The sequence below is a fragment of the Falco punctatus genome (assembly GCF_963210335.1).
Source record: "Falco punctatus genome assembly, chromosome: 5".
In the NCBI taxonomy this organism is placed as follows: Eukaryota; Metazoa; Chordata; class Aves; order Falconiformes; family Falconidae; genus Falco; species Falco punctatus.
The window spans coordinates 1,060,851-1,084,590 of record NC_137584.1 but is presented as its reverse complement, the minus strand read 5'-3'; the positions used below and the strand labels follow the sequence as shown (position 1 = coordinate 1,084,590).

At 39.0% G+C, this 23,740-nt stretch overlaps 1 protein-coding gene across 9 annotated transcripts in view; it reads right to left on the bottom strand.

The window, feature by feature from the left end:
* The window catches only part of FBXL4 (F-box and leucine rich repeat protein 4), a 73,426-nt gene that overhangs the window by 9,672 nt on the left and 40,014 nt on the right, over positions 1-23,740 (bottom strand). For 7 of the 9 annotated variants that reach the window (XM_080388042.1, XM_080388043.1, XM_080388039.1 and 4 more), the window contains 2 exons: positions 11,254-11,325; positions 8,990-9,302 (listed from right to left, as the gene is read on the bottom strand). In XM_080388042.1, coding sequence (XP_080244168.1) covers positions 8,990-9,302; positions 11,254-11,325 — 385 coding nt within the window. Of the gene's footprint in view, positions 1-251; positions 5,865-8,447; positions 9,303-11,253; positions 11,326-23,740 lie in introns of those variants that run through there. The other 2 variants (XR_013928204.1, XM_080388045.1) reach the window with 2 other exon arrangements.

Sequence of the window (23,740 nt, the reverse complement as noted above, 5' to 3'; positions counted from 1 at the left end):
GAACAACAACAACAAAAAAAAAAAACAAACCCAAAAGAAATTGTAAAGTTACTGAGAATAGTCTTTTTTGTGGTTTTTTTTTTTTAGTTGCTAATACTGTGTCATGAAAAAAATGCTACCATAAAATAATTTTTATTTAGATCACGGTCATTGTTTAACCCCAGCTGGCAACTAAGTACCACACAGCCACTCGCTCACTCCCCTTCCCACCCCCAGTGTGATGGGGAGGACAATCAGGAAAAAGGTAACACTCATGGATTGAAAATTTTAATAATTGAAAGAAAATAATATATGGTAATAGTAACAACAATGGTAATGAAAAGCAAAGAGAAGGAGAGAAAGAAAAAACCAACAAGTGATGCACAACACAACTGCCCGCCAGCCGCTGATGCCCAGCCAGTCCCCGGGCAGTGATCGGCAGCCCCCAGACACGCCCACCCCCCACCCAGTTTATACACTCAGCCTGACATTCTGTGATATGGAATATTCCTGTGGCTAGTTCAGGCCACCTGTCCGGGCTGTGTCCCCTCCCAACTTCTTGTGCCTCTCCACCTTTCTCACTGGCAGGGCCAAACAACTGAAAAGTCCTTGACTTTGTATAAACATTACCTAGCAACAACTACAAACATCAGTGTGTTATTAACATTATTCTCATACTAAATCCAAAACACAGCATTGTACCAGCTACTGAAGAGAAAATTAACTATCCCAGCCAAAACCAGGACAATTATTTCAATTAGATTTCAAATTAAAAGCTTCTCCTCTAGAGGCAGCACAGAATTTTTACCTTTAAGACAACTATTGTATTTTCTTAACTCAAGTGCTTAAGTAACTTAATCATTTTCTATTGGGGGCAACTTTACAACTTCAGGTGGAAACTTTGAAGCCAAGTACCCAAAGCCACAAGACCTCCCAGTGACCAAATGATGGGCTTCAGCAGCAAGCAACGCAGTATGCTGCACTTACACTCTCACAGCTCTCCTGCTGACCGCACTGGTGGGTCAGCACAGCACAGGAGCTATTGGGGGCTACTGCAATTCTAAACACATCAGCAAGGCTTCCAGGACTCTACAGTGCATGTGGGTATTACACACATGCAGGGGCACCTGTTCAGACTACCAGTCATACCGATATATACACTAAGCGTAACAGAAAACACACTATTTACCCTTGCTATAAACAAGACCATAGTGACTGAACTTGTAAGTGTCACACAGGGTCAGACTAAGCATGGGATTTGGCCAGAAATCAAATAAATAGGTGTTTATAAGCATGCATCCACATCCCTATTATAAATCTGATGGAAATCTAGTCAGTACAGTCAAGGTGCTTAACACATGATTCAGCTGACTCCGCACTGGTGTATGATTCAGTTGCCTGAAGTGCCTAGTGCCCCCTGGGGCTCCTTACACCGTGTAGAACACCAGCGAGCTGGCAGACAGGACACTGTACCCAGAGAAGGAGATCCACGCCTTATTAGAACAGCTGGAAGCCAGGCAGGTTACTCTAGGCAAGGAAACCAAGCCTGGATGTCTACAGTGGGCTAAACTGCTCATCAAGCTCTCCTGGCTCTAAAACGAGTTTATACATCCAACATGACCATGCAAACCTGCTGGTAGACACTTCAACTTATACTCATCTTGAGCTGAACTGCACCCCAAAAAGCCAACTAGTCCAAGATTTTGTCTATGGCCAGTGCTAATGCTGCTCACCAAAATAAAACCCCAACAAACAAACAAAGTAGAAACAGATTTTTAAAGCAGCTTTTCACTGGTAGATCTTCTCAACTGCCCAAAATTATCACTTTAGGGATTGTTGAAGTTACCTTTCATGAATGCTACTACTTTTCTGAACTTCTGTATACTTATAGCCTCTTCACAAGAGTTCTACGGTTTAATTATATAATGTTAAAAAAAAGAAAAAAAATCAGCTTTAAAACCACTACCTATTAATTGCAATAATTAAGGGGCAATGAATCATAAAGCAGCAGTGAGAGATCATTCCCAGTTCACTACTTCCACATCATTCATAATCCTATGGATATCTCTTCTGTTTCCTCAAGGCTGTCTGTTTTCCAGACCCTTTTGCATCTCAGATGACCCCTGTTGTCTTCTGATTTACTGATTTTGAAATCAGATGACCAGAACTGTACAGTGCACTGAACACGAAGTCAGTAATTGTATAATGAAGTCTTACGGCATTTTTCTACATTTCTTTCCTAAGACATCCTAACTTTCTCTTTGTCTGTTAGAATGAAGCTGAGCAATGAGAGCTGATGTTTTCCAAAAACTGTCCACAGATCTTTCCTACAAAAGAGTTAACTAATATAAAGTCACCTCTCTATATGCTTATTTAATGCAACTTGCACTCAATGGAACAGTTTTCCTCCTGCTTTATCATCTGTTCACTAAGTATCTTAAGATCATTCTGCAGTTTTTCAGTATTAAAATTCTTCGGCTTGAGATTTTTCTACCCTGACTACTTGTGCATGACACTCTGGTACAGCATTATTCACCCCTTTGCATGGATTACTTATAAGCTGTTTAGTACTGACCCTTGGTGACCACAGACATAAATTCAGTGTGAAAAGAGAGGATACATTCTTGTCCTGTCATCTTTCCCTTGAATCACTCATAAAGACAGCTAAGTTATAAAAGCAGAACAACCTTGTCTAAAGCTTTTGAAAAGACAGTCCTCTGTGGACTGGATCAGTGCTCACCTTCACCAAGAACTCCAAGGAATTCTAAGACTGGAGAGGCATAACTATACTATCCTCACAGGGATGCAGCCCTCTCAAAATACCATAATGGCCTTCATGTCCACTGACTGACTGACTTTCTTATGGTTGCAACTGGTTTACACAGACCAAAAGACAATTTTACTGTTTTGTAGCTTCCAAACTGTGCCCTTCACAGAAGACTGTGCCATGTTTGTAACGCTTCATTCCTCTAGCACTGAGGCTGATTTAAGTGCAGATCACACACCAGGAGTAAGACTTCCACAGCCCTGTATTTGAGCTCATTTAGAACTGCTGCATAAATATCATTTAGTCCTAACAATTTATTATTGTTCGTTCAATGTATTGATTTGTTCAAAAGCCTTCTGTATTGGCATTCTAATTTAAGGCAGCTTTCCAGGCTAATCTCCTGGAAAGAATGGCTCTGATGTAGCAGCCTACTTGATCCCCCTTGCCCTGAACACTAATGAACGGACAACAGTCCTCCTCCAACGACCTTCTTGTATCTGAGTGATCCTTCACAACTGGAGTATCTAATAACCCCAGCAACTCTCGTGTAAAAACTTCTAATGTATCTGAAATACATTTTTAGCATTCACCTTCAGCCAATGGCTCCTTAATATCTCATACTGCCTTACTATAATTTTGTTTCACTTTCTAGAGTTCATCTTCCTATTTTCCTTCTCTGAACAAGATTAATTTCCAGAAAAATGCCTCTGTTTTCAGTTGTCTCCTGTACTTTTCTGCATAAACAAGGAGGTATCTAAGTGTGGTCTTCACTTGTTCCATGGTAGGTTCCCAGATTAGTTGCTTTGAGACATCATTTAACATCACCCCAAAGCAGTCTTTGCTATCATATATAATCATAAATTTTACCTCACATGTAGCTAATAAGATAATTAACATTATTATTGCAATTTTTAATACCTTATTATTAGAATCACTGTCACAACTATCTGGTGCTTGATGAAACAGTCCTACGGCCATACATAGAAATTCTGTAATACTCTTTACTTACTCACTTCACTTGATTGTAAGTTTTATTATTGTACCACTGTCCTACCATCAGGATCTGCTCTACTATTCCAACTGAAACTCTAGGAACAACACATTATGCTACTCATTTTTTTTCCACCAAGCCTTAAAATTGCTACTGCATCAGTACCCTCATTTAAAGCCACTCTCATTTACCCATTACAGCTTATACGCCTCAAGATCCAAATGCGTGTTTCTACAGAAATGCTAGATCTAGATGCCTTGCCACAGAATTTTTGTGTAGGATGTTCTGCATTCCTTCCCACCTGAACTTCAACAGTTCTCCTACCATTTCAACTAACATTAAGATTTTTAATAGATTTGTAACTAAATAGGCCATCCTAAACTACATATTTTACTGCACCCATTTCTTTTTTCCTCCTCAGACTTAAAATTTTATGTTAGGAAAAAACTTTTTCTAAAAGCTAAGAATGCCAGCAATCTGGCTGGGGTTTTGTTATTAACACCAGAGGACAAACAGACATGATCCATAGTCTTACTTTCATTTATACAATGTACAATTAGTGATATATCTTTCTTAACAGCATATTGAAAAGCATTTCAGAAATTTAATACAGCACATTCTCTTCTGCTTTTGAAAGACTGACAATGTATTCTGCTAGTTACCTACATAGTGCATTTTTCTAGAATCCAGAGGCTTTTGGACCTTTGTTATTTACTACAACTTTTCCTACCTGGACTAGTTGTCCATTTTTCAGAATAAATACAAAGCCAATACATTAAAAGCTGCTATTTAATTTTTTTTATTCATTCTCTGGAAAAATTCTCTGGTATCACCTCTGCAAAAGGCAATTCTGAGTATTAATTTCTTTCCTAGAACAATCATGTTTATTAGCTGTAAATGCTTTAATTTATATCTAATCAGCAATCCTGGTGAACTGGGGAGAGGTCCCAGAAGATTGGGGGTTAGCCAATGTGATGCCCATCTAGAAGGGCAGGAAAGAGGATCCAGGGAACTACAGGGCTGTCAGCCTGACCTCGGTGCTAGGGCAGGTTATGGAGCAGGTCATCCTCGGTGCCGTCATGTGGCACGTACAGAACAACTGCAGGATCAGGCCCAGTCAGCATGGGTTTATGAAAGGCAGGTCTGCTTGACGAACGTGATCTCCTTCCATGACAAGGTGACCTGCCTAGTGGGTGACAGAAAGGCTGTGGATGCTGTCTGCCTGGACCTTATGCTTAAATGTGGTGCTTTGGGATGGGCTTGGCAGTCCTGGCTTAATGGTTGAACCTGAAGATCTTAAAGGTCTTTTCCAACCTACATGATTCTATGATTCTATCACATACGTAAGTCTTCAAATTCTAGACCCATTCAGGAAACCTGTGTATGATGGCTATAAAAACTGCCAGAGCACCAGTTTCTAGGGCAAGGAATACTACTACTACTACACCAAATAATATTTAAGAGTAGAGACCCTGAAAGTAACTAGCACTACTCCCTCAAACATTCTTACTTTTCCTTTCCTCCCCTAGACCAGCCAGATTAGCTTTTTATTCTTTACATTTTATTTGATCTATTGCACACAACTCAAATTCAAAATTTTAAAACGCTACACATTTTCATGTTTGAATTGACTAACTTACATGTTGATGCTCTCAAGATAAAGCTGAAAATTTTGACAGCTGGCAAGGGGGCAGTTAGGTTTTCTGTTGTTCAGGAAGGTGTGGGAGGTGTTGGTATGCAGATAGGAATACATGAATTTTGTGGTAACAAGGGTGTCTACCTTTCATTACTCTTTTTGTGCAGGACAGAAACAATCAGGACTTTTGAGGAGCAAAGTTAAGATGATTTATTCTTCACCCTTGCCAGCAGTTGGTAGCTCCACAGCAACAGAACTGAGCAGCTGCTATGATGTACAAGAAAAGCTTTTGACACTGCCAATTTCAGTTGTCATCCAACTCCTCACATTGGTCAATGCTGATCACAGACTGAAGACTAGTTTAACTGCAGGTGTAGATGTGTCCACTTAGCTTTTGATAGCACTGGATGAGGTACTCCATCACTACAAAACTGTCAGATGATCACAGCTGGATCATTCTACTGCAGGGTAGAAACCTGCCATGTCAGTCACTGGAAAAGATATGGGCAGAGAAGGAAATGATACTTGTAAGGAGGCAACTCAGTATGTAATGGGCAAAAGAAAGCTCAGAACTGTGGTTTGAAGAAGTACACCCTCACGTACTCAGTGACACATCTGCATCATGCTTCCTCTTCCAAATTGTATTATAACACAGCGGAGATATGGATCCAACCCATGATTTATCTTTTTAAACAGAAGTTTACTTTCCAAAGTAGGTTTTACACACCAAAAACACAGCTACCCATCAAACAAAGCTTTACATGGACCAGTAAGTTTATGAAGCCCTTGAAAACTGGCAATTTTCTAGAGTCCTCTGATTACCAAACCATAATGGTAAAGGACAGATGGGTAGCAAGCCCCAGGACCTACCCCCTGAAAACAGCATCCAGGGTACAATAACATTCATTTTGTAATACTTGAAGAAACAAGACACAGTTCAACCAGATTTATTTCAGAGGCTTAGACTCCTCTAGTCCCGAAGCTATTGTGATGATAAATAACCTGTAACTGAAACAAGAAGTTTTCCCTGACAAGTTTATAAGTTCTAACAACTGCAGAGAGAAACCAGCACAGTATTGTCAACACTGGTGACTACAGTGCAAGGTAAGACATTCTGATCCCTACTTAGGTAAAGTGTCTGTATGCAGCAAAACCCCTCAAGCTCTTACACAGCTTTGTCGAAGCAAAAGAAGTTCTCTTACAGCATGCACTGTTAACCTAGCAGCAATACTTCTACGCCCTTCACAATGCATGTAAAAGCCAGACATTTCTGTACTTGGGAGATGACAAAGGATATAATGAAAGCACCACTCATTCATTCACATCACAGGGAAGACCCACTGTTCAAGGTGACTCTTGCAAAGCTGAGCACTGACCTCAGGCCTCGAACAGCTTCAGGCCTGTTGTCACACTTCTTCAGAAGGACAAAAACACATTAAGCATTTATGTAGCTTATAGTGACTGGATGGCCCTACATCAGCTGCCAAAAGTTAGAGCACACAGAGATTTATTACTTTCTTGGTACTCGTACACTGTGAGAGACTAGCTCTTCAGTTCAGATAACAGAGACTTCTGCACTTACATGGGAACACCTGACAACTCCAGCTCCAGATGACCCGATGTGGTTTCTACTTGACAACTCTTTCTTTTAACCACAGACTGTAATGGTTCCCACAATCAGACAAAGAAATGAACACAGTTTCCTTGCTGCTGCCAAAAACACTGGCTAACTCCATCACACATATCACATAACCTAGTAGTGACTCCTTTACAGCAGAAAACAACCTTTTTTTCACTATACTAAGTACTCCTCTGAAGGAAGAAAATGAGGTCTGGAAGGTCGGTATTAAGATTTTTGGCAAAATCTTGCAGGTAATTCAACTGTATATTCCCTGGACAGCATTTATCTGAACCTAACATGTAGTCTCACTGGGAAAGGTTGACTACAAATCCACTTGACTCAGGAATACTCTTAAGCACCCAGGGAACAGAAAAAAAAATAAATCCCTTTTCCACATTCACACATTTTTACACAAAAACATCAGTAAAACGTCAAACTGAATTAAAACATGAATTCAAATACTGAAGAAGTATGGCAACAAGCCTTCACTGCTGGTAGAGAGGCAACAGAAGTAGCAGACTATCTGTAGGCTTAACACAGCCAAGGTATTCATTTTGGGCAGCCTCTGGTGTAATGAAAAGGTCAGACCACTTTGTGAGCAGACACAACGCCATTGTAACAGAAAAGCATGGAAGTGGGTGGCCAGGAGAACATACATGTTTATGAAAGACTTCATTCACTACACTGTTTGGAAATTTTTCATGTCTGAATAGGGAAATGTGCCCTTGATCTAGCTACAAAACAGATTCCCTTAAGGATAGGCAAAGCACATTACCTCCTGTGGACATCTACATCAAATCTCTACAATTTGCACTAGGTAGAGTTAAGTTTTTATCTGTTCATCCCCCTTTCCCATGTTGGTCAGAAGGCAACTTTCTCAGTCAGAGGTCAGTCAAACCATATTTCACGATAGAATAGTGTACTAGCTATACTGGAGTGACAATCTGAAGCCATATGGTAATATTTTTTGTAACCAGATATGCCATTAAACAAACTTGCTTGGAACATTATTCGAATTGAGAGCCTTCAGTTCTTTTCAGCATCTCTCTCAACCTATATATAATATTTTTTAAAAAATTATTAAATATTAAAAATACACAGTGCAGCTACTTTATTCCCTTTCATTTAAATCTTCCTTTTTCAACTAACCCTGTGAAAATAAGTCAGTAAAAGCATAAAGATATTTCTCTCACATTGAGTCACAAATATCCCTGCTGTCCTACATTATTTAAAAAAGAAAACCTCACGTTCCACCACAAAAGTAAGTTCAGTATCATGCAAAACTACTTTTCTCAAAGTCCTTACTCAAGAGTCTATATTTACTTTAGATTTCTAAAAATATTTTAAACTATAGAATCTGCAGAGGATTAGAAATTTCAGATTTGCTATGCTTTTTGCCCCTCATCAGTTCCTTTCCACCTCACTAGGAAGTCCAAGTTTTGCTGTTAATTACCTTTTCCTCTTTAGTGAGTCAAATTCACTTCCTGGTAAAAGTGACAAAGAAATTCAATATTGCTTGGTGTATCTGTATTGCACAAAAGCAGAAATCTGTTTCTTGATCACAGACTCACACTGGAAATATACTTTATCAGACTTCACAGAAATAAAAGAATAAACAGCAGCAGAAAGAAGGATAAGAAATTGGAACTTCTGACAGTCAAAAAAAAGATTTCAATTAAAAAACCCTAATGGTCACGAAACTAAAAGTTATCGGAAAAATCTTGCACTTAAATCTCAGTTTAAGCAATTCATACTAGAGTAGTCAAATTACATGGTTGGTACAAATCAACTGGATTCTGAGTCAGAAGCTCACTGTGAGTAAAAACTCTGCAGTGAGTAAAACTTCCCTCTGTTTTTTTATATGCTAAACCATAATTTTAAGAAATAAATATTTAAAAACATGTATAGAAGACATTTTGTCTTAAGGACTCCTTTTTAATTGCAAGGCTTTTGAGACACAGTAAGATAAATACCGATATTCCCACATTTTCTTACCCAATATATCCAGCTGCTGTAAATGTGTACAGTTAGCAGCAAGCTCCTCAATGTCTGTGTCACACACAGACCTGTTTGCCGTAAGAAAGAGCTTTTGCAAGTTCGGGAGTTTACGTGCAAGGTTTGTGAAACAGCCTGTACTGCTCTGTAATGTAGGGCACCAGCCAAGATCAAGTTCTTCCAAAAGCTGGCAGCCTGAAGCCAATTCTGCTATTCCACTTTCAGTTATGTTTTTACATCTCCACAAATCCAGACTGCGAAGCTTTTTGGACTTTGCTCCCATCATGCTTGCTATAAGATCATAGTCTTCAATCTGCAAGGAAAGCAAACACTTTGTTATGTATACCATCTTTCCAGACATACATAGTTTTTTTAAGATTTACATGCTAACACACCTACATATTTGTCTTAAGCATTTGTCATTTCTAAAGAGCTCTGAAAATTATTTACTGTAGAATACAGTGAGGTCTACTTTTACTAAAGACAAAATAATTTTCCAATCAACTCCCAGACACAGGTGTTTTTAAATTCACTTAATACTAAATATCAGTGAAAATGCAGTGAAAAGCTTACTTTCATTGAAAATCCCCTTTTTTTAAAATAGTAATTTTTCCTTTAAAAGATGAATAAAACTGTTTTTATGACCATAGGCACTGCAACCATAAACACATGCAGATTGAAGAATGTGCTTATTTCTATTCTAGGTTGATCAGCTGCTGCATCTCCTTATGGAAGTCTTATTAGTTACCTTGGGCAAGCCAAAGAGACTGAAACAGGGTCTCACTATACAGGCAGAAGGAATAAAATCCACTATAAAAAAATGTGGGAAGACAAAGACTGTTGGAAAAGCATAGTCATACTGACTTCCTCTTCTGCCCACGAGTCAAAGCAGGGAAGGCTGAGATAATTCCGCTTTACTTGCTTCTTGGGACAAACCCAAGCACAAATACAGGGTGGATGAAGAATGGATTGAGGGCTGCCCTGAGGAGAAGGACTTGGGGGTGCTGGTGGACAGAAAGCTCAACACAGCCTGGCAATGTGTGCTTGCAGCCCAGAAAGTCAGCTGTTTCCTGGGCTGCATCAGGAGTGGCCAGTGTTGAGGGAAGTGATTCTCCCCCTCTGCTCTCGTGAGACCCCACCTGGAGTACTGCATTCAGCTCTGGGGCTCCAAATGTAAGAAGGACATGGACCTGTTGGAGCAAGTCCAGAGGAAGGCCACGAAGATGATCAGGAGGCTGGAACACCTCTCCCATGAATACAGGCTGAGAGAGCTGGGGCTGTTCAGCCGGGAGAAGAAAAGGCTCCGCGAAGACCTTCCAGCAGCCTTCCCGTACCTGAAGGGGGCCTACGAGAAAGCTGGAGAGGGACTTTTTACAAGGGCATGTAGCGGTAGGACAAGGGGTAATGGCTTTAAGCCGAAAGAGGGTAGATTTAGATTAGATACAAGGAAGGCATTCTTTACTGTGAGGGTGGTGAGGCACTGGAACTGGTTTGCCCAGAAAAGCTGTAGATGCCCCATCCCTGGAATGTCCAAGGCCGGGCTGGATGGGGCTTTGAGCAACCTGGTCTAGTGGGAGGTGTCCCTGCCCGTGGCAGGGGGGTTGGAACTAGAGGATCTTTAAGGTCCCTTCCAACCCAAATCATTCTATGATTCTTAAGCTATGAGGAAGGTCAGCTAAGCCTCCGTGATGAGCTATCTGGCATGTGCACCACGAAGGACAGCCGCAAGCCAGAATCCCCCTACACACAGCTGACACACACATGCAGTACAGCGCAGAGTAGTGTCCTGCGGGAACTGCTGCTGTCCCCGTATTCTCTTTCTTTAAATCAATGAGTGTGCCCAGCTAGTCTACGACTCAAATGGTTTTTGCTGAAAATATTTCTCTCGTGATTATTACTGTAGGGCCAGACACAAGCATTAATCTGCTAGGAATGATGATTTGGTCTGAATAAAATAACTAAGTCTTGGTTATTATTTTTGGAAAGAAAAAGCGATCATACATATAAAGAATGCTCAGAAATTTAGGAAGAGGCTGAAGAACTATGAGAAAGCGTATGAGCTATGTTTTAGGCCTGCTAAACCAGTACGCAACCCTTTATCATATGAGTGAGCTGCGTTCATCTCAGACTTTTTGAAAGAACATAGTATAATATCAACCTGGCACTTAACATGTCTTTGTGAAACATAAACCCAGACTGAGTTCCAAAGCAAGTGTGTGCGCACACATACACCCACACACATCCCGCGTGGTGTAAGTACTCACCATGACACAGCTTCCCAGGCTGAGGTGCTGCAGCTCGGAGCAGAAGTTCAGAATACTGAGCAGGGCTGTTTGCTGCCACAGGGGAACACATCAGAAGGAAATATGGAAAAGTGAAACAAAGAGAAGAGGTCAATTAGACATTAAAGGCTGTCACTGCATTTCCTGAAATACAGCACAAAACTCTGTTACAGACACCACAAATGCCACTTAATGAGTCCCTGGGTACTCTACCCATTGATTGGCTTAAAGCAACGGTAATCGTTACAAACCTTTATGCAAGTCACTTTGGATGTGGTTTTGCATTGCCCTGAAGATACCTACATACCCATGACCTATCAACTCATTTCCCACAGGAGAGCTGCTGAAGAAGTGTGGCAAGTTCAATAAGAGGCAAGGCCAGCCTGAAAACACAAAGGGCTGGTGACATACCCGAAGAACAGCAGAGGCTCTGACATTCACTGATCAGCGGCAGTCTGATGGAACTGCCAATATAGCTGCACAGCATCAGGACCAAGCTGGTGACTTTAATGTCAAAGGAGTCTCTGTGCTGACAAGGATGCTGACAACCATTGAGCACCTGTCACTACTAGCATGCAGACTGAAACAGATACAACGTGTATTTTACAGCCATGTTCCTGCCATTTAACATGGCCATTCTTCTCAGTAAGTACTGAACATCGCTCAGCCTGAAATTAGACTGGAACATCAAATGCATCAAGTACATAGCTGTTCTGTTCCACAAGGGAAACTTCACAGGTTTAGGTGTGTTCCTAAGATACAGAAAAGACACTTCTGTCTTGTTTGTAGCCATACTTTGTTTTGTAGTTGGAAATACACGCAGTGCAAATAAGGATGTAGCCTGGGATTCACATCACAAACAGCTGTGCAGTAACATCACAAATACTTAAAACATCACTTTGTTAGGACTTTGTAATCTGTATGAGCTTGAAAATGGGAGTAAGTTTCACAATGTATTAACATCTGTGGATTGTTACAGAATGTATAACAGCTTCTAGCAGAAAAAAACCCATGCAATATACAAGGGGCAAAATAATCTACTGCTATTAAAGGGAATTCCTATAAGAACACTAGTCAACATTTGTACCCACCATTAGTATAATTTATACAGTTTTTAAAAAATGTTTACTTGTTTTCAGAAAGCTTACAGTTAAATGCTTTACTTAGTTTCCTCAGTTTGTTATCTGAGACTAATAAAATGAAACTTGGCAGGAAAACGATCCTTTGTCCTACCACCATGAAGAAGTATCTGATCCCTTGCATGAAAAAGGCTGGCAGACACAGAACAGAGACATAGCATGGGGTATTCATGGAGACCATTTCAGAAACCTAATTTAGGTATCTCCAGGGAGCAATTAGAGACATCCAACACTTGACATGTATGGAACTTCAACTTCCAACTTGGCCTTCTAAGATTTGGTTTCCCAAAGGCAGCCTAAAAGTAGACACTATGAGTAAGCCTTCCTCACACGTATCTTTGCAGAGGTCTTACAAAGCCACTGCCCATTTGCTTGCTCTACTTTCATTCATGTTTTTAAACAAAAATGTAGCTAGGGAATTAAATACAAGAGCATAAAAAGTCATTATTAAAAGGTAACACTTAAGAACACTTTAAAGCCAGTAAATGTGTAAATACCCAATATGTTTTAAATAATGTACTTACTAAGCAAATACTTCATTTGGATCTTTCAAGCCGAATGAATGAGTAACTCCAAGAGAATGAGCCAGTCTTTACTACTGAACTCAGTGAAAGCTATGAGCTTTAGAACCTATTCAGGTGCACAAATTAAAAACAAGATCCCCAAACCCCTCTCTACAAATCTTAAATACCAGAGCTAAATAAATCAGTCTGACTGCACACACAGTTCCAGCCAGGGCTTCTGTAGGTATTCAGGTGACTCCACAGGCAAGCTGAATACCTTGCTGCATTCCACCATGTTTTTTAGTAATGGTTTCCAGGCTGGGATATAAACATTGGCCTGAAAGGATGATTAGAAGCAGCAGTATCTCTCCTTAATTGACATGAACAGTGCAAAAGGAAACAGTCACACTGAACAGGTTTGTAGGATGTGAGATCAATTCCATACTTCTTCTTCAGACAGAGGTGAAATAGGTAGGAAGACTAGCAGTCATAGTTATCTTGATTAGGTAACTGAGCTACTTTTGTTAACTTGGACAGCAAACTGATGCATCTCTCAATACTTTTTTTAGTTCCTCTCTAATTTGAGACAGTCCTCTTTGTATTGATGTGCAGCAAGCTCACATTTTCAAAGGTCTTTTCACAACCTATAAAACCTGAAGCATTATTTAAAACAATTATTTTTAAAAACCCAAAAAATTTTAAAAACACATTATGAGCACGGGTAATAGAAAGGAGCTTGGTAGAACACCATGTCGTAGTACCACAAATCATGCCAAGTCAAGCCCAAGAATGAACAACTGCTTACTCAACATTAATTATACTGCCTATATGAATTCTTCTTCTGGGGTGCATACATGCCTACATACAACAAATCAGTTTTCTTTCAGAAGCAGTGTCTGTTCTTCTGTAACAGGTGGGGTTTGCATATGTCAGGAAAGAAGAAAAAACCCTTTGTGCATGCCTAGTTGTGCCTCTGTCAACTGAGAATCTAGATGGCAAAAGACATGAAAATAGCAGGAGAGAATGGCAGCTCACATGCACTACATCAGAATACATATGCACTACATATAGAAGGACTATCATTGTAATAACCTGTTTCAAGCCATCTGTACAATTCATCTCATTTGCAACACAAGATGAGCGGTCCCTATTTAAGCAAAGGAGAAGAGCAAGGAAATCATCTGACCCTGAAGCTGAAACACAGGCCAAACTTCAGATGTTCGAGTGCTTTACAAGAGGAGCTGAGGGGCCACCTAAACTCTGATTCTGTGAGCTTTTACCTGAAGAGAGTTCAATTCCACTTTCTCAGCCAAACGGAGACAGTCAAATCAAAGACTACCCACGTAATAGCATTCTTGAACCTAGTAGCCAAGACATGTATAGTTTGGCAATTTTTTCAGTTTTCCCTGAAAGGAAAAACTTTATAAAGGTAAAGTTTGGCTTTGTACCTGCTCCCCTTTACAGAGATTGAGAAAAGACAATAGAAAAAGAAAAGAAAGATAAAAAATGTTTAAAATCATAAATAAAGCCACAAAAGACCACAAAACAAAAAAAAAAAATCCTGCTCTGTAAACAAACAAGAATTATTTTGTGGAGTAAGGCATGGCATGGCTTCAGTGGTCTACATTTCTTCTGCCATCCAAGATGAAACAAGACCTACTAAAATAATTTTTATACAACAGCACAGACAGCAGGAAGAGTCCAAAGGGGCCAAATAAAATGGTCTACCCTACCTTCCATTCCCAGGCAAGGTGTTTTCAGATGAGGAAAACATACAGTGCAGGAGTCTTTAAGAGAGAAGACTGACATCAAGCTCATCAGATGGATATGATACTGCTGCTAAACACAACCTTACAGAGCAGACTCCATAAATATTTTAAGGCATTGCAGTTAGCCCCCAGAAAAGGGAAGCATACTGCCTGAGGAGCCTCTGAAGTCTTTATGAACATGTCAGACAAACACCTGTCAGGAAGGACATCAAGAGAATTGATCCTGCCTTGGGCAAGAGAAGAAATCCTTACTCCACATGAGACAGGTGAGAAGTCTGCCCAAATATTAAAGTCCTCCATTCTGTAATACAGGCCAGCACAGAAGACATTTATGTGTTGTGAATACTTCAACTTAATAGGTGACACTGGACTAACATGTATCCTACCGGTCTTTGTAAAGACCTTAGACATCCCACTTAAGTTTTGACTTACATATTGCAAGAGTATTGCTGGTTTGAACAGACAACCCATCAGTGAAGAAACCATACTGATGCCAGAGTAATACACTTGGCAAGATTGAATCTCACTTGGCCTTTTTCAGGACTTTTTGCATTCATGATCCAGCAGGAAGTGCAAATCATTTCTGATGATACTACGGTAAGGAAAGCATCCAACAGATAGCCTGAGCTCAGTATCTGTTCAAACAGAACCCCCTTCTGTCCATGGCAGATGTGGCTCACCTGTGAAAGATACAGTGAGTATTTGACCATTTACTCATTGCAGTTTCATTGCCAAGTGGTCCAAGATTTAAAAAAATAAAATATAAAAGGTTTAAAAAATACAAATGATGCACTGTAATATGACTATCATGTAATGGCTGCACAATAATAAAAGGCATGAGAATAAGTGGACCACAGTGTGCCTCAAAGATGAAAGAAAGCTTAAGAAAAACAACGACGTTTTACTTTTAGGGTTGGGATAGGGAAGAAAGTCTGCACCTTCTAATAAGCTTTCTTTTTACAGAGAAATCTTAAAAACTACTTTTGAAATCGTTACTTTTTATGCTGGGAACAAACAACGGGCTGTTTTTCCCCTTCTCAGAAAAACTGACATAAGCTGGGAATTCTTCCAGCCCGTCAATGAAAAAAACTTGAGAGCCTAAACTTTTCACAGGACTTTCACCCTTCTGCAATTGTTTCTTCAATTTTTTCTGTGAAGTGAATGCTGAAAGTAATCTTAAAGTCTCATTAAAGACTGCTTCCTTCCTTCTGTTTCCCTTGCTTGCTATGTTTTTAATCACAGTTACTAATTTGCCAGTTAACCTTTTTGTTCAAGAAAAAAATGAATTATGCAGGACTTAAATTTTGGGGTTTTTACATTAAAAAAATTAAGTTAGGGATAGAAAAAAAAATTCCTGTAATACCTGCTCTCCCAACTGTACTATATGAGAGGACAACTAAAGTTGTATTATTTTCGCTTTTCATTGCCAAATGACATCATCTCTAGCCCTCCCTGCCCTATCCTCCTCAAAGCCTGATGTCTCCACTTACGTTCAAATACTTATATAACATCAGTTGCAGGCAGATATCAGATAACATGCCTACATTTGCAAGCTCACCTCACTAATATTTCATTTTCCTACAAAATCAAAGAACATAAAGTTCCTAAAAACCACAGTTTCTTATTTCAGTTATTTATCTCTCCATCAAAAAGTGCATCTTGAAGAGTCTGTGCAGTGAGTTGCCTTTGGATACAAGTTTATGAGGTTGTTATATTTAATAACAGGTTCTATCACAGTATTTGCCCATGTTTCTAGGTAGCATTTTCATCTTACTCTCGAGATCCATGTTAAAATATTGTAAAAAGTATCTGCTTTTAGGTTAGAATCAGAGTCTTTAGGACTATATTAACCAATCGTACTGGATAGCATATTTAGACAAGCTTATTCCACAATCACCTTTTCATAAGACAAACAGGAAAAGCATCAAAAGATTCAATCACTGGTTAGTAAAGAATTGTGGAACCCTAGAACATCCAGTACCCCATTGCTAGCTGTCAAATGCTGTTTGTGTATAAATCAAATTTACATTTCTCAACATTTAGCTAAAAGTTGATACAGCAATTAGGCAATTACTATAGGATATCAAATAGTCGGTATACATTTGAAACAATGCAGTTATATTTTGGGAGCCTATTTATCTGACAGAACACATGAAAATATTATTCCATTTAGTAACATCTAATAATCTAAGTGAAAATCCAAGACACAAAATCCAGCCTGAATGAGGAAGGGTAAATGTGGTAATAAGAAGGTAACTCTGCAGGGTACCCTCATGAATTCCTTAAAATTCTTGGAACCTGAGAAGCAGACAGAAAGGAGAACTGGAGAACTGCAGACCAAGGCTAGGCCAATGAAATCTTCCACGCGTCCCTCAGCCCAACAATCACATCCATACTTGTGGAAAGTAATCCTTCAGCGGAGATATCAAAATATTCTCAGAACTGCACAGAAAGGTTCCTTTGTTCATGGATCTGGGCAGCAGCTTTCCTGTTGTTTCCCAAATGTTTAAATGTACAGCAAGGGAGGCTGGGACCAGCTGACTCAGCCAAACACACACACACAACTGTGGGAACAGATGAGACCAAAACATCTCAAACTTCAGCACACACATCATGAATGCTACTTCTATGGCCACAGGGGCAAACCCCCTTCCTGCACACCTGCTGTGTCCTGCACACACATTACTGTGTACAAAATGACTTTGTGAATTTTCCCTATAGGTAACACAAAGCCTCCAGCATGCCACAGACTAGAATTAACCTTTTGGAGAACAGTGAGACATACCACACATACAAAAGACATGAGAAGTCTGAATCAACGTCTTTCTGCACACAGTCACAAAGTAAAGATGATACAGAAATTAGGTTAAGAACTCATTCCTTAAAGTAATAATGGAAAAGATCTGCCAAATTATCACAAGTAAAACCAAATGCTCTTAATGTTGAGCATACATGCACAAAGAACCCCATGGTGAAACAAAGAGCTGACAAACGGGAAAACAGAGAGGAAAGGAACCACCACTTGCTTTAAAAAAACTACAAACAAGCTCTTGGCAAATGAAGAAGAGAAAACACACATGTGGTACTTACCACTTGACAGTGATGTCTCACACAGAATGACATGACTACCGGAATTGAGTCCAAACACTTTGGAAGGGCAGACTAGCAACTACAAGTTTATCCTTTTCCCAATTTTATATGAACACTTCAACCGTTCACTCCTTTGGTAAGACCCATCCTACTTAAGAGCAGCCACATCCCGCTTTTCACCGAGGATGTGTTTCTGAAAAACGCAATGGTTAGTGATTCCATGGGCAGCAAAGTAGTTCTCCCCACTAAGAGCTAACATAACAGAGGGGACACATGCAGGGACCTAAGAAATACATGCTCATTTAACACAAACATGTCACACACACGTGATCATCACCTGAAAGATGTGATTGCTTTTAAACTGGCTTTAAAATATCATCCACATCATATGTGGTCTCTGAGTTATTCCAGTGATGTGCATTAAGTCCCTGTGTACATGCACCAACTCTGAATTCTTACAAGTAATACTGCTTTATCACCAAACTCAGCTGCTTCATCTGCAAAACTGAACACCTGACAGGAACCTCCTAAGGGGAACACCCTCACTGCCTCTTTTGGGGCAGTTACATCTCCATCATTATCATTATCCTCCCTCAGGCTACTCAAAATCAGACAAACCAATCAAAGGTGAAGGACAGAAAAACAGACGTCATGACGGCTACCAGGTGACTGGCAGCAAAGCCTGAGCAACAGCCAGAGAAGTTACAGATAGCAGAGCATTGCTAAAGCTGGGCACAGCCCCACCACCCAGAAAGCAAACCCTCCTGAAGCTCTTCACCTCCCCTGGGGCAGGCACTCTCACGCAATGGCTGAAGGAGTTTTCCTGCCAAGCCCCGCATCTCTCAACATCAATCCTTCAGACAGAAAAAGGCTGCTGTGGTCTACTGCTGAACCTTTGGATAGAGAGCCCTTCCTCAAAAGGCCAACCAAAGGAAGCATCCTGAACTGTCCTCTTCCATATGGCAGCTTGCCTTCTCTTTACTACAAACTGCCATCTACAACTTTTGCCAAAATATTTCAGCAAACAAACAAAACTACTTCTCATTTTAGGAAGAATAATTGAGACACTTAACTACATGTCAATTCTGCTTTAGGACTTCCAGAAATACCTTAGTGAAAAGCAACTGGGCCATGTGTTCCTGTGTAAAGCGGAGACAAGGAATCTTGATGGCAGCACATCACTGGATTCATTTTCTTAAGACTACACTGTGACTAAGGTATCTTTGGAACGGCAATTTATTTCCATAAGTAAAACTAGACAAAAGGAGCTTCTAGTAAGACTCCTTGAAAAATAAAAAAAACAACCAATCCTCTCCCCCTCAATAACACAGCTCAGCAACAGAAAGCTCTTCCCTCTAATTTTGGCTTCTAGTAGCAACAATACTGCAGAAACATTGTTATTTGTGTTTTCTACCAACTATTTGAAAATATACAATTATAATTTAACAGTCTTTATCTTGAGCCAGTGAAGTTCCATTTTGTACATATCACACACACACAAGTTTTACCATACTAGAACTACTTGTGGTAAAAAAACCCCAAACCAACCAAAAAAAAAGTAATTTTGAGATGAAAGCAATCTCATTTCAATCTGAGTGTCAGTACTGCTATAACTATTTGTAATTACAAACACCTCAAGTAAACAGAAAAGGTAATCTTTTCATGAGTGCCAGAAGTAATTAAAAATTATATAAATTCAGAATACTTCCCCTGCTGCTGCCTTTGGCATTACATAGCACAAGAAGAAAGCCAAAAATCAACTGTTTTGGGGGGTGGGATAGGTTTGGTACAGTCTGGGAAAGGACTATGTCAGAAATTACTTGGCATCTGCTATGCTAATACAGTAATTAAAAAACACATCAGATGCAAAGCCAGAATTCTATAAACTTAAAGCAATTCTTCTCACAGAAAGAAGAATGTAATACATTAATAATTCAGAAAAAAAAGTATAGAAATGGTGAAATGCAATTCTTACCTAAATATGCTCCAGCAAAGAAACTGTAAAACATGTTTCTGGTCTTTTTTTTTTTTAAGACATCAGGATAATTTCAGTTATGTACTTATTGGTACTATGATACTTTGAAACAGTATGTTAAAAATACAAGGGAATTTGAGAGGTTTAGAGAGATGAGATGATATGCACGCTTACAAACACTGGAGAGTCATTGGTTTAACCAGTGGAAAAAACCTCACAAAATGCATTTTAGATACTTACACAGTGCTAGCTTTAGCTTTCAGGAAGTGTACATACCTGTTGGCTTCCCAGAAAGCATTCATTTTCAGACTACTACTAAAATTTTGAGTTCTAAGGATGAATACTGATCCTCAGAACTTTATTTTTGATAAATTATTTTTATCTTGGAATAGTACATAAACTTTCAGTAACACATGAACTACATAGTATACCATTTCTGGAAACTAAAATTGGGTCTAGAGGTCTACAAAGCTATTCAAGTTGTTCATCATCTTTCGGTTTCATCTATTTTCACTTCTTTGTATGTTAGTTTTCAGTTAAACGAAAACGTTACAGCAAATGGCAATCACATGCTAAAGTGGTGGCCAAATTTGTTTTATGCTTAAATCCTTCAGTTCTCTGAGCTATCTGCTTCCATTTTATGAGAAAGCAAATAGAAGAGGTCACCTCATCCTTTACAAGGTAGTTTTTGTGGCCTTTAAGAATAAGGTACCCACATAGTCCCAGACAGAGATAACTGCTCAAAGTCTCCAGTCATTTAATTCACAGAAATTATTACACCTCTTAAGCAAGCTTTCTTTGGCATTCCTTTTCTCCATTTTTTCCAGAGAGAAAAGGCTAAACTTTCTAACTAATTGAATTTCCTGTGACTTAGAAAAGCATGTTATCGAGGTACAGTATTTCAAGTCCTTATACACACCTCTATGTAGAGTACCCTATATAGTACCATACGTATCAAAGAATCTCAAAGTCTTCTGTATATCTATCCTCATACCACAGCTACAAAATTAGAAAGTTGCAATTATACAACTTTTACTGACGGGGAAACTGTGGCATACATAAATAGTGCCTCTCACAACCGGCCATTACTCCCGTCACAGATCAGAAGAACAAAGCTCAGGGGTTAAGTCCTCAGTTAGTACCATCAGCACCAAGTCACAGAATCACAGAAGAGCTGAGTGTTAGAAGGCACTTCTGGAGCCTGTTTAGCTCAGCCCACCTGGCCTCTCCAACCAGGCCATCAACAGATGTAGGAGCCACTCCCTTTCACACCTCCTCAACTGATGTTTGCAGAAGGGGATAACCCCTCACCCTGCCCTTTACTATCACAATCACAAGTGTATTTAAGTGATGCCTTCTGGATAAAGATATTAACACAAATTTTCATTTATAGATTCAAAATAAATATGGCAGCGAAAACACTCTCTCTACAGTATAACACATAGTCTATTCTCCCTTGAGCATCCATCAGCTACTACCATGGAAGACACAATATGGGAAGACACATGATGAAAAGGGTTAGTATTGGAATATATTTTTTTTAAAACTCAGCTCCCCCCAGCAATGTACTTGGATTGTTGGACCATTTTTGAGATTAAATACTGGACAGCAATAAAACCTTTGCCTCCAAGACTATGACAGGTTTAAAAACAGATGCAATACAAACACTGCATGAGCATCAGGTGAGAGAAGAATGAGTACGTGGAAATGAAGGCAGAATTAACCTTAGTATTGACTGCAGGTGTAGCCTTTTAAAAGTCAAAACCACCTGACTCCTCACAAATGGGCACAGTGTAATTTCCAAACTGAGATTCAGGATGTACGCAGGGGCACCATTTTGTTTTCTACAGCTACTTGGCAGTGCCAGGGACACAGCAACACAGTGATCACTGAATTAATTCAATGAAAGTAATAGTCTCTGTAATGAACTGAATTACTGTATTTTGGTTTTGCTTTGTCAAAATGATGCCCTCCCTTATGTCTGCAAATGTGTTTTGCACCTCACCTTCATTCCCCCCCCCTCACTCTTCACATTACAGGCTCAAATGACCAAATTCAGCCCTATGAGCCTGATACAGGATAAGAAGGCACCATCAAGGCCCTGTGTATTACATGATTACTTGTCACAAGCTCAACCTCTTTCCAAGAATCCACTTTCTAGGCAGAGGCTTTCACTTCCCCCCCGCCCCCATTTGCTTGCAACTCTTAATCCTAAAGATTTGTGCTCAAGCCAATGAAATTTCGCCCAAGCTGAAAACCCTCAGACAATAGCTCTCAGAAGCATAACATAACCCATAACAGGTTATTTCTGAAAAGTCTGTAGAAAATTTTTATGGCAGCATTAACTCTTTCATTGCTTATGGCAGAACAAAGTATGAACCATTACATTTATTACTAAGATTATGATGCCTCCTCCTGGTATCTAAAATATCCAGTGTTCTTGCTTACAGCTGCCCAAGTTCCAAATTTGTTCTTGGTCAAAGGTATCAGAGATAAAATTTATAAATACATTTGATTTAAAATGTGTGCAAACCAAAGTCCTCTGTCCATTGTAATTTGATTTAAATCTAGTTAATTTTGTATTTCAACTATACTTGTACTCTAAACTTCAGAAACTTTCTTCACATGTTATAAAAAATACAGATACTATGCAACATGGAATATATAATCTCACATTAAAATTTACACCCAGCAATAAGGAGATTGTAAAATTCTCCTACTGTAATTTTGACTTTGGTTTCTTTAAAATACAATTTCAGCTGCATTATTTGTATGGATGGAATACTACATGGTAAGCATTAAATCAAGATAATATTCATACTCAAACCATAAAGATGTGCATTGCCAATTATTATATGCAATAATACCTCCATTGTTCATTGTATTCTTCAAATGTATCAATGCCAACAAGTCTTAAATTATACTGTGAATACACTCTCAGTGAATAAATATTAAGGAGTCATATATCAGTAAATACCAAAACCACAAGCACAAAGATCCTCCAAGTACAACAGTGGTCTTGAAGTAGCAGAAATTACATTTACAAAATGCTGAAATTAATTTGTAACTTTCTTAGAGAAACTATTTCAAGCATATACATAATCAAACAGCCTTGAACTATGAAACCTTTAATAATTAACTTAAAGCACTGGGAAAATGAGCTATATTTAGTAGGCAGGAGTATAGTGATACAGGACAATTTTTTTTTGTTGTTGCTTGTTCAGCCTAGAACAAGTTACTGAAAGTCACTAGACTTTCCTTCTTGTAGTAGAGAGGTTGGAATAATTCAGCAGTGTTGGAAGCTTCAATTCAAAGGTCTGAAACTAATTTTGTACACAGAAACTTGCACTCAGTAAGTCAAGGCAATAACATTACACATGACCTTAAGAATCAGCAGAGTTAGGACCAAAGAGCATAAACTCCTCCAGATAGTACAACCATGTTCCAAAGAAGCAATGCAGTTAAGCAGAACTGCCCATTTCATTAAAAATGTACACTTAAAGATTGGAGTTTTGATTACAGAGACAATGGGAACACTTTAAAATACAAAACCTATTCAAAGAAAACAGCTAAAATAACAAGAAACTATCAAAACAATTGCTCAGATAACTATGTGATAGGTTGCCAATTTTAAGTTTGTTTTCCTCAAAATCTGTTTTTCTGTACCTGACAAAAATCATTAACAGTAGTCAATTTTCTGCAGAGAATTCACTAATTAGTATCACAGTAATCCTATAAACAGAAAAAGTGCAACAAATACTTTAAATTTAATGTTAAAAGCAATTATTTTTTAAGTATTAAAAACAAACAAAAAAAAAGGAATAAGTACTGCAAGACATAGTCTAAGTAAAGAAATCCAGCACCTGCGCAGGTACATGGGAGTTTGTTTTCATTTAAACAAAACACCATTTCTTTTACTAAAATTTTAAAACTGTACTTCATAAAGCATCACACAAAAACCAAAACAGCTTTATCGCATACTGACAAAAAGGC